Source organism: Heterodontus francisci, chromosome 36 (assembly GCF_036365525.1).
Source record: "Heterodontus francisci isolate sHetFra1 chromosome 36, sHetFra1.hap1, whole genome shotgun sequence".
NCBI lineage: Eukaryota > Metazoa > Chordata > Chondrichthyes > Heterodontiformes > Heterodontidae > Heterodontus > Heterodontus francisci.
In genome coordinates, this window is record NC_090406.1 from 40202360 (window position 1) to 40214846 (window position 12487).

General features: G+C 46.5%; 1 protein-coding gene across 1 annotated transcript in view; it reads left to right on the forward strand.

Moving 5' to 3' along the window:
• The window catches only part of LOC137351760 (receptor-type tyrosine-protein phosphatase delta-like), a 583992-nt gene that overhangs the window by 432323 nt on the left and 139182 nt on the right, over positions 1–12487 (forward strand). The window contains exons 20-21 of the mRNA XM_068016566.1: positions 2031–2246; positions 10876–11036. Coding sequence (XP_067872667.1) covers positions 2031–2246; positions 10876–11036 — 377 coding nt within the window. The remainder of the gene's footprint in view (positions 1–2030; positions 2247–10875; positions 11037–12487) is intronic.

Sequence of the window (12487 nt, forward strand, 5' to 3'; positions counted from 1 at the left end):
TGATGTTATAAGCTGGCCCTATAACCGGGGATCCCAGCCTTTTGGAGCAGGGAGCCAGATCCATGTCACATGGGCAGTGTGTGTGCTGTGTGTGAACCCTAAGTTGCACATTTCCCGTGTGACTCTAATACTTAAACAAAATATTTCCAAAGATCACAGGACTTGAGTGTGGGCAACTTAGTGTGTGTTGTACTTTACTTCACTCAAAGAGAAAAATATACAATCTCATGTAGAAAAATATACATTCTCATGAATGGCACAGAAACCAAAAGCCTCTTCTACTCAAAGGTGAATAGACGTACCATCTGAAAACTGTAAAACTGATTGTAATAATGGCTTAGGACCACTGGGTGATGCATTTGATAACTAGAAATGAAAAATATTCAAATTCTCATACATAAAAAGTTGGTTGCCTGCTCCTCACTCGCTGGGCGGGATTTTCCCCACGGGCTTCAGGACCATCAGACTCAAATGGGGGTGAGAATCCCACACTGTGAGGGGAACAGTCACTCATCTGTGATTTTCCCCGAATTGGCTAATTAGTGGCCAGACAGCAGGCTCACCATCCAATTAAGGTCAGCAGATGGGCTCTCGAAGATGGAGGGCCAATAGGAGGCTCTCCAGCTCTGAAGCAGCAGCAGGCTGCCATTGTAGGAAAGTAAGGGAGAGGGCGTCACCTCCCTGCCTCCCGCCCCCCCCCCACCATCCCGCCTCCAGGGAAATGGCCCAGGGCAGGATGGTCCTGCGGAACAGGCACGCCGGCCAGCAGCACGAAATTCTGGGTCTGCTCGTCTCTGTGCCCGCCCCCACCAAGGCCTACAAATTCAGCCCTCTGTAACTAGGCCTCAGCTGCTCATCTAATCGGGTCTAGTCTCTCCACCTCAACGCACTGTCCTCTACTGCCCAGTTTGGTCTGTCCCACTGCCATTCATTGTCCCTACTACCCAGTCTGGTCAGTCTCACTATAACCTACTGCCAAATCTGGTCTGTCCCGCTGCCATTCTCTGTCTACTGCTCAGTCAGATCTGTCCCATTGTTGCCTATTTTCCAGTCTGGTATGTCCCACTGCCATTCACTGTCTTGTGACTGGCTGCTGTTTGTACGATCCTCTCCACTACTGAGATCTCTGCGCTCTCCGGCTCCTCAAAAATCTTCCCTTCTTCCACCATCTTCTGAACTTGTATGGTAAGAGAGCTGAGTGCTAAAAACTGAACTGGACCAGCCATATAAAAACTGTGGCTACAAGAGAAAGTCAGAGACTGGGAATTCTGAGGTGAGTAACTCGCCTCCCAACTCCTCAAAACCTGTCCACCATCTACAAGGCACAAGTCAGGTGTGTGATGGAATACTCTCCACTTGCCTGGATGAGTATGGCTCCAACAACATTCAAGAAGCTCGACACCATCCAGGACAAACAGCCCACTTGATTGGCACCCCATCCACGAACATTCAACATTCACTCCCTCCGGTGGCAGCAGTGTGTACCAACTACAAGATACACTGCAACAACTCACCACTCCTCCTTTGACAGTGCCTTCCAAACCCATGACCTCTACCACCTCGAAGGACAAGGGCAGCAGATGCATGGGAACACCACCACCTGCACATTCCCCTCCAAGCCACACACCATCCCGACTTGGAAATATATCACTATTCCATCACTGCCGCTGGATCAAAATCTTTGAACTACCTTCCTAACAGCACTGTGGATGTACCTACATCGCCCGGACTGCAGCTGTTCAAGGCGGCAGCTCACCACCACCTTCTCGAGGGTAACTAGGGATGGGCAACAATGCTGGCCTTGCCAGTGACGCTCATGTGCTCATGTCCTACGAAGGAATAAAGAAACATTTAAAAAGAGACTGAGGGAACCCTATATACCATTGAGTTCTATCTGGCTGATCTTTGATGCAATCAGGTTTATAATTTTCAGATGATGTGCCTATTACACTTGTTACGTTCTTTTGGTTTCTGTGCCATTCACAACATCACGTTCTGCTTCTCCAAATACATTTTTTTCCCGATTCCAGCTCCTCCAGGATCTGACCCTGCGCCGGCGCAGGAGCCTCCGTCCCCGACGGTATCTGGGCCACTCTAAGCCCTATATAGCAGCCCGCTTTGATGTTCTTCCACAAGAGTTCATCCTTGGTGACCAGCAGTTTTATGATGGTTTCGAAAACAAGCCGCTAGAGGAGGGTAACAAGTATGTATTCTTCGTCCTGGGTGTCCTGAACATCCCAGACATGGTGAGTGAACATCTTCTGATAAAACTTAAGCAAATCTCTCACCTCATCTCCTATCTTCAGTGGTATCACTCATCTCCTGTGACCTCCACAACCCTCCTGATACTTTCTTCTCGTCTTCCTTTCCTTTTGTCCAATTCTATCCCTGGGTGTGAGTAATAGAAATATTGCCCTGCTCCTGTATTAGGCACTCCACTGATGTTAGAGATAAGGTACATTGTTGGGGAAGAGTAGAAGGAACTTTACTGTGCTGCTGGCTGTGCTATACTTAGACATCAACTTACATTTGTATCGTGCCTTTAACGTCCTAATGCATTTCACAGAATTTGACACCAAACCACATAAGGAGCTATTAGGCCAGTGACCAAATGTTTGGTCAAAGAGATAGATTTTGAGGAGTGTCTTAAAGGGGGAGAGAGAAGTCAAGAGGCGGAGAGATTTAGGGGGATAATTCCAGAGCTTAGAGACACAGCTGCCAATGGTGGAGTGATGAACACCGGGCCTTGAAGTGATAGGGCTGAATGTTCGCTTTGGGGGTGGGAAACAGGAGCCAGAACTGTTTCTGGGTCACGAACCCGCCGCCAAGGGAATCAGTCACTCGGGGGGATTTTGTCCGGGGCACCCCCTTAATTGGCATGTAGGCAGGTCACCCATCCAATTAAGGACGGCGGGCGGACTCTTAAAGCTAGAGGGCCAATCAGAGGCCTTCCAGCTTCAGAGGAGCACCTGGCTGCAGTAAAAGGTAAGTAGCTGAGGCTGCTGCAACATGGAGTTGCCCTCTCAGCCACTTAAAAAAAAAAATTAGTTAAAAATAGAGAAAGCAGCCAGGCCACCATTGTTGGGGGGGAATCTCTCTACAGCGTGGCCTTTGGCTTCACCCACACCTACCCAGGCAGGCAGGGAGGGCCCATAGGCATTCCTGGAGCACTGGCACCCCGGCCTACTGCTGGGTGCCCACCTCCAGGCCCACCTTCCTGTCGCATCAGGAAACTGGAGGCTTAATGGAAAATCCCAGTCGGCCTCCTTAATTTACCTTTAATAAGTCTCTTAATGAGCCTAAATAACTGCCCACCTCGTGGGGGTGTACAGGCCTGCCAGCCTCAAACCTGCCTCAGCCAAAATGGCCGACGGCGGAACAGTGTCAGGAAACTGACACACCGACCAGAACCTACCCTCTAATGCTGTTATTGAGTTATCAGTTACCGGCGTGGATTGAATTTTATCTGAATTTCTAGGGCTAGACTCTGCACAACAATCTGTCTGTTAACAATCTGCCAATAAATCCATATCCTATACTCTTTTTAAGCCAAGCTATTCTTGCACAGTCACACTCGATCATTTAAATAAGGACAAGAGACATATCTTTCCTTCCATTCCCGATCTCCGCAGGGCCCAAAAATTCTGCCCTGTGTCTCCGACACTGAGCACTTAAAGTGAATAAAACATTCTGTTTACCATCACAAGTGGTTATAAATAATGTTCTTCCACCATCCGAGCAAGCAGCTTAGCTGCTCCATTTAACTATGGTTGGATAGCATTCAACAGGACTTAATTCAAGGAAAGATATGTCTCTTGTCCTTATTTAAATGGTCACGTGTGACTGTGTAAGAGTAGCTTGGCTTAAAAAGAGTATAGGATATAGATTTATTGGCAGATTGTTAACAGACAGATTGTTGTGCAGAGTCCAGCCCGAGAAATTCAGATAAAATACAATCCACGCCAGTAACTGATAACTCAATAACAACATTTGAGGGTAGGTTCTGGTCTGGTCTGTTAGATTCTCTGTTGCATTGAATTACATGGAATGTAGAGCACAGAAACAGGACATCTTGCCCAACTGATCCATACCGATGATGATGCTCCACATGAACTGCCATCCAACTCTCCTCATCTAACCCTTATCCACATAACCTTCTGTTCCATTATCCCTCATATTTATCCATCTTCTCTTAAATGTATCTATGCTATTTGCCTCAACTATTCCTTATGAGTTCCACATTCTAACCACTCACTGGGTAAAGGCATTTCTCCTGAATTCCCTATTGGATTTATGAGTGACTATCTTATATTTATAACCTCTAGGTTTGGTCTGATCTAAAGAACAGTCCGATATATTTTGGCCAGATCCTACATTTCTTCCTGTGCCTTAGGTGCAGACAGAGCTATGAATTACTTTGTGTCTTTTATTATAGAAACAAGCCCACACTGCCCTTTTGGTAGCTCTTCATCTTTGTAATCCCAATTCCCTGCTTTTTCTCCAGATCCCTTAATATGCTTATTTCCCAGTTAAATATTCATCGTGATTCTGCATCTGTGCCCTTGTGGGGCAGTGTGTTTCGCACAATCTCAACCTGTTTTTATGTGAAGTAGTTTTTCTAGGATTTTAAGCAGCATGGATCGAATTATAAGAGTATGTTTTCGTACAGGATCTCTGTGGAGGAGCAAAGAGTTGTTCCCTACCTTTTTTTTATTCATTGGTGGGATGTGGGCATCGCTGGCTAGGCCAGTATTTATTGCCCATCCCTAATTGCCATTGAGAAGGTGGTGGTGAGCTGCCTTCTTGAACCGCTGCAATCCTTGTGGTGTAGGTGCACCCACAGTGCTGTTATGGAGGGAGTTCCAGGATTTTGACCCAGCGACAGTGAAGGAACGACGATATAGTTCTAAGTCAGGATGTTGTGTGACTTGGAGGGGAACTTGCAGGTGGTGTTGTTCCCATGCGCCTGCTGCCCTTGTCCTTCTAGGTGGAAGAGGTTGCTGGTTTGCAAGGTGCTGTCGAAGAAGCCTTAATGAGTTGCTGCAGTGCATCCTGTATATGGTACACACTGCTGCCACTCGAGCAAGTAAATGTTTAAGGTGGTGGATGGCTCCAACCATCGGAAAGCTTTCCGGCTGATTCCCATTGACTCCAGTTTTGCTAGAGCTCCTTGATGCCGTATTCGGGCAGACACTGTCGCCTCACCTCTTGAGTTCAACTTTTTTGTCCATGTTTGGACCAAGGCTGTAATGCGATCATGAGCTGAGTGGCCCTGGCGGAACCCAAATTGAGTGTCAGTGAGCAGGTTATTGCTGAGCAAGTGCTGCTTGATAGCACTGTCGACCCCTTCCATCACATTGCTGATGATTGGGAGTAGACTGGTAGGGTGGTAATTGGCCTAGTCATGCAGGCCCCCACTTGCCAAGAATGAGGCACATTAATTTCGCCACATGGACATTAAACTTCAAATTGTTGCTGGGAAGAAAAGAAGACCGGTTACAAGGAATTGCCAGGCCCCGAGCCAGAAAGACATTTTTGCATACTAGCAGACAGTGTTGGAACAAAGGAACCAGTCCCTGCTCCCAATACACAGAACAGATGTAGTCAGACCAGTTTAGTCCTCTTACCTTCCGGGAGCGGAGCGGAGGGCAGTCGAACCTCTTCCAGCGCGCAGGGGTTTCGAAAAAAAAAGGCAAACAGTGACATCAGAGGAGAGCTGCAAGGTGATTGGTTGATGAGTAGCAGTTGTTAGAATATCTTTAAAAAAAAATAAGGGGTAAGTTTTTTTTTGTTGGAAAAAAAATCGCTGGTGATAAGGTGAGTACTACTAAAGTGTTTTTTTTTAAGGACTTTAGATTGAAGTGGGTAGAACAAGGCCCCTAGTATAATTAGTATTTTTTATTAAAGGGAGTAACTAATTAACCTAAGGGTAAGTCATGACAAGAGAGCCCAGCCCCATGATATGCTCCTCCTGCACTATGTGGGAAATCAGGGACACTTCCAGTGTCCCTGACAACCATGTGTGCAGGAAGTGTATCCATCTGCAGCTACTGGCTACCCGCATTACGGAGCTGGAGCTGTGGGTGGATTCACTGTAGAGCATCCACGATGCTGAGGAAGTCGTGGATAGCACGTTTAGTGAGGTGGTCACACTGCAGGTAATGGCTGCATAGGCAGAAAAGAGATGGGTGACCACCAGATGGAGTAGTAGGCGCAGGCAGGTAGTGCTGGAGTCCCCTGTAACCATCCCCCTCTCAAACATATATACCGCTTTGGATACTGTTGGGGGGGATGACCTCCCAGGGGAAAGCAGCAACAGCCAGGTTCGTGGCACCACGGAGGGCTCTGCTGCACAGCAGGGGAGGAAAAGGGTTGGAAGAACTATAGTGATAGGGGATTCTATCTTAAGGAGTGCAGATAGGCGTTTCTGTGGCCACAAACGAGACTCCAGGATGGTATATTGCCTCCCTGGTGCTAGGGTCAAGGATGTCTCGGAGCGGCTGCAGGACATTCTGAAAGGGGGAGGGTGAGCAGCCAGAGGTCGTGGTCCATATTGGTACTAACTACATAGGCAGGAAGAGAGATGAGATCCTGCAAAGTGAATAGAGGGAGTTAGGCAGAAGGTTAAAAAGCAGGACCTCTAGGGTTGTAATCTCAGGATTACTGCCTGTGCCACGTGCTAGTGAGGATAGGAATAGGAGGATTAGGCAAATGAATGCGTGGCTGAAGAGTTGGTGTAGGCGGGAGGGCTTCAACTACTTGGATCATTGAGATCTCTTCTGGTGCAGAGGTGACCTGTACAAGAAGGATGGGTTGCATCTAAACTGGAGGGGGACCAATATCCTTGCGGGGAGGTTTGCTAGTACTGCTCGGGAGGATTTAAACTAGTCTTGCAGGGGGTGGGACCCAAAGTAGTAATCTCTCAGATGAGATAGTTGAGGCAAATGTAGAGGTTAAAGCAAGCAAGTCAAGTAGGCAGGCCGTGCAGGGGCAGGACAGAGAGCCTGGAAGGTCTAGTAGGCTAAACTGCATTTACTTTAATGCAAGAAGCCTTACAGGTAAGGCAGATGAACTCAGAGCATGGATTGGTACATGGGATTGTGATATTATAGCTATTACGGAAACGTGGTTGAGGGATGGGCGGGACTGGCAGCTCAGTGTTCCAGGGTACCGATCTTTCCGGCGTGACAGAGGTGGAGGTAAGAGAGGAGGGGGAGTTGCACTATTGATTAGGGAGGACATCATGGCAGTACTTAGAGAGGATATCCCAGGGGGGAATGTCCAGCGAGGCCAAATGGGTAGAACTTAGAAATAAGAAAGGGGTGATCACTTTGGGATTATACTATAGGCCCCCCAATAGTCAGAGGGAATTGGAGGAGCATATATGTAGGGAAATCAATGATAGGTGTAGGAATTATAGGGTTGTAATAGTAGGTGATTTTAACTTCCCTAATATCGACTGGGACTGCCTTAGTGCTAAGGGATCAGATGGGGAAGAATTTGTTAAGTGTGTCCAGGATAGTTTTCTGAAGCAGTATGTGGATGGCCCTACTAGAGAAGGGGCTACACTCGACCTCCTCTTAGGAAATGAGGATGGGCAGGTGGTTGATGTGTCAGTGGGGGAGCACTTTGGGACCAGTGACCATAACTCTCTTAGCTTCAAGATAATTATGGAAAAGGATAGTACTGGTCCTCAGGTTGAAGTGCTAAATTGGGGGAAGGCTAATTTCGATGGCATCAGACAGAAGCTCTCAAAAGTTGAATGGGAGAGGTTGTTTACAGGTAAAGGGACGTCTGGCAAGTGGGAGGCTTTTAAAAGTGAGATAGGAAGAGTTCAGGGCCGTCATGTTCCTGTTAGATGGAAGGGCAAGGCTGGCAAGTTTAGGGAACCTTGGTTGACGAGGGATATTGAGGGTCTGGTCAGGACAAAGAAGGAGGCATATGTCAGGTATAGGCAGCTGGGATCGAGCGAGTCCCTCGAGGAGTCTAGGGGATGTAGAACTACACTTAAGAAGGAAATTAGGAGGGTGAAAAGGGGCCATGAGATTTCCCTGGCAGATAAGATAAAGGAGAATCCCAAAAGATTCTATAAGTATATTAAGAGTAAAAGGGTAGCTAGGGAGAGAGTAGGTCCCCTTAAGGATCAGTGTGGCAATCTATGTGTGGAGCCACGGGAAATGGGCAAGGTCTTAAATGAATATTTCTTGGCCGTATTTACCGTGGAGAAGGTCATGGAAGCTAGTGAGTTCAAGCGAGGGAACACCGATATCCTAGAGCATATCAACAATACAAAGGAGGAGGTGTTGGAGGTTTTGAAGCGCATTAAGGTGGATAAATCCCCAGGGCCTGACCAGGTGTATCCTAGGATGCTATGGGAAGCAAGGGAGGAGATTGCTGGGGCCCTGGCAGAGATTTTTGTATCATCGTTAGCCACGGGTGAGGTACCGGAAGACTGGAGGATAGCTAATGTTGTGCCTTTATTTAAGAAGGGCAGCAGGGATAAGCCAGGGAACTACAGGCTGGTGATCCTTAAATCAGTGGTGGGAAAGTTATTGGAAGGGATCTTGGGAGACAGGATTTATATGCATCTGGAAAGGCATGGTCTGATTAGGGATAGTCAGCATGGCTTTGTGTTTGGGAAATCATGTCTCACGAATTTGATTGAGTTTTTCGAAGAGGTGACCAAGAAGATTGATGAGGGCAGGGCGATGGACGTTGTCTACATGGACTTTAGCAAGGCCTTTGACAAGGTCCCGCATGGCAGGCTGGTCCAGAAGGTTCGAAGACATGGGATCTAGGGTGAGCTAGCAAATTGGATACAAAATTGGCTTGGTGGTAGCGGAGGGTTGTTTTTCAGATTGGAGGCCGGTGACCAGTGGTGTGCCGCAGGGATCGGTGCTGTTGTTTGTCATTTATATTAATGACTTGGATGTGAATGTAAGGGGCATTAGTAAGTTTGCAGATGACACCAAAATTTGTGGTATAGTCGACAGTGAAGAAGGTTGTCTAAGGTTACAACATGATATAGATCAACTGGGAAAGTGGGCAAGGGAGTGGCAAATGGAATTTAACGTGGACAAGAGTGAAGTGATGCATTTTGGGAAGTTAAACCAGGTCAGGACATATACAGCGAATGGCAGGGCCCTGGGGAGTGTTGTTGAGCAGAGAGACCTTGGGGTGCAAGTACATAGTTCCCTGAAAGTGGCAACACAGGTAGACAGGGTGGTGAAAAAGGCGTATAGCATGCTTGCCTTCATCGGCCGAGGCATTGAGTACAAGAGTTGGGACATCATGTTACAGATGTACATAACGTTGGTTAGGCCACATTTGGAGTACTGTGTGCAGTTCTGGTCACCGCACTACAGGAAAGATGTGATTAAGCTAGAGAGGGTGCAAAAAAGATTCACAAGGATGTTGCCTGGTTTGGAGGGCTTGAGTTATAAAGAGAGATTGGATATGCTGGGTCTGTTTTCCCTGGAGCGAAGGAGTTTGAGAGGGGACATGATAGAAGTATATAAAATTATGAGAGGCATGGATAGGGTAGATAGCCAGAGTCTGTTTCCCATGGTAGGGGTGACTAAAACTAGAGGGCATAGATTTAAGGTGAGGGGGAGGAGGTTTAAAGGGGATCAAAGGGGTAAATGTTTCACACAAAGAATAGCGGGTATCTGGAATGAGCTGCCTGAGGAGGTGGTGAAGGCAGGAACAGTAGTAACATTTAAGAGGCATCTGGACAGGTACTTGAATGAGCAAGGCATAGAGGGATATGGAATTAATGCAGGCAGGTGGGATTAGTATAGATAGGCAATATGGTCGGCATGGATGCGGTGGGCCGAAGGGCCTGTTTCTATGCTGTACGACTCTATGACTCTATGACTAACTGGCTGTTGCAGAGTTTTGAACTGAGAGTTTTAAATTGGAGAAAACAGTGTTTGAAGACCGAAAGCCCCTGGATTGAGAACATCTCTCTCCTGTCTGCTCCTATCTCTTTCTCACTAGCTTCGGGATCCATTGAAGACAAATGAACCCCAAGAGAGAAAAGTCTCCTGCAGTGAACAAGGTATAAGAAGAATATTGGGCCCCAACAACAAGCAAGATCAACCTACAAAAGGACTCTACAGTGAGCTCGAAGAGCCATAACAAACTCTTCAGATATTGCCTCAAACCTTTCCACTTATTTTTTCTTCTCTTTTCTGTCCTTATCTGCATGTGTGTATTGAGTATGCATGCTAGCGTGGGTGTGTCGTATATCCGTAGGCATTAACTGAAATAGAGTTTAAGTTTTAATAAATTTCACTTTTTTTTAAACCTAAGAATGCCTGTTTGTGCTCATTTCTTTGCCTTATATTTGGAAAGTGGTAACCAAGGATTCACCAAGGGGGAAGCTCAAAACATGCTGTGTTTAAAATTGTCCACATTGCTGGGTAAATGCCAGTGGAACAGCTTGGCTAGAGGTGTTGCTAGTTGTAGAGCACAATCTATTTGATTCCATAAGGTAGAAACTGCTGTTATCTTACAATAGCTTAATACACTTTTGTCAAATTTTCCCCTCTGCTATTTTAATTTAAAAGTGTTAATAGTTAGTATTACAATAGCTGAGGAATTTGCTTTGAGTATGTCAAACACACACAGGAACATCACTGACTGCAATTGCTCATGTCAGTTATGTTCTCCTGTTGCCATGACTGAATATTTTAGAATTGCAGCTATTGTCAATTTTTGGGAATGATTCCTGAGGTATCCTGTTATTTCTCACTGCTCTGATTTATTTTGACTTCTTTGAAAATCTTTAAATAATTTTGTTGCAGAAAGCAGTCAGTGAGGGAATACGTGCATGAAGTCTCTGACTCCCATGTTCTATGATTGTCATTACAGAAAATGTTTGCAGCAAGTCCATACTCTGACCCCATCCTTTCAGCGGACCCTGACCCACAGCCCATTATCGATGGAGAAGAGGGTCTGATCTGGGTGGTGGGCCCGGTGCTGGCAGTGGTCTTCATCATTTGCATTGTAATTGCCATCCTACTGTACAAGAAGTAAGTCTCTATTAATGGGAGTAGGGTGGGTTAAGTAGGTTGGGGAATTGGTTAGCAAGGAAAGCATTGGGAATGATAACAGGCACCTGGGATAGGGGGTAGTGGGGAATCAGCTAGAGTTCATGCTCCTGACCACTATGTAGTGATCCTTCTGGGGGAGAGGGGGGAGGTGTATGTGTTTGTGTGTGTGCGTGTGCATGTTTACGGAAGTTGGGTGGAAATAGGATTGGCTGTGATGCCCCCGACCATCAAACAGCCTTCTGATGGTCAAAGTCTAGACTCACACTGAGCCATGCCCAGTTTGGTGAGGTACTGAATTGTGCTTTTTTTCTCTCCCCACCTGTCCAGAAGGCATTGACTGTTTGTGGGATCCAGTTTTCTGGGTAAATGGCAGGCTTCCAATACCTTACTCAACTAGCCATTTCTGCATTCATGAGCCTCAAAATAGAGTGGCATAAGGCTGTCTAACCATGATGCGAGGGACAATGGCGAGCAAACCAAAGCTCAGTCTGATCTTCACCCAAACTACGCACCCTGCCACCCCACCTCACCACACGCCACACCACACCACACACCTGTTTCCCCTTGCTCTCCCCACCGCCCCCCCACTGCTGCTGCAATATTTTTATAATAGCACAATAATAATACAAGTTTTATTCATTTTAAATAGCTAACCTGTTACATTCAGTGTTTGTTACTATTTAATGAAGCTGCAATAATATGTACAATTGAAGTAGAGCTGTGCAATTACACAAGGCCTTCACCAAATGGTTGAAGGGCCAATGGCATTTATCAGTGTGGTGCATTGACACAAACAGGTTTCAGCCAAATTGCATACACTCTGTAATGTCTGCTGCTGTCCTTCCCCCAGCCCCCTCCAGGAAAAAGACCTCAAGCTACTCTTGTCAATTTGTACAAATTAATCTTCTGTCTCATTGTCTCAAACTTTCTACATTTTTACGAACTCGTGCTTGCGGTTTAGGATTTGAATTGGGGACCTTCTGCTCAAAGTGACATAGTGCTACACCAGCTAGTGCCACTTACCCATAAGGCTATTGGAATGCCCTACATCAACAATTTTCATTTATATAGCACCTTTAGTGTAGTAAAATACCCCAAGGCACTTCACAGCAGCTTAATCAGACAAAAAAGTTGACTGAGCCAGAGAATGAGCTATTAGGACAGGTGACCAAAACTTTAATCCAAAAGGTAGGTTTTGAAGTGGGTCTTAAGGAGAAGAGGCAGAGAGGTTGAAGGAGTTCCAGAGCTTTCGGCCTGGAGGCCTGAATACCCATTTGCTTGTGGGGGACCGAAGGAAGTAAGGAATGCACAAGAGGCCTGAGTTGGAGGAGCAGACTTCTCAGAGCCTCAGAGGACTGGAGGAAGTTACAGGAGGTTTTTTTTAATAACGTAACAAAGAATTGGGCTCACAATGTCATGGTTTAGTGGCC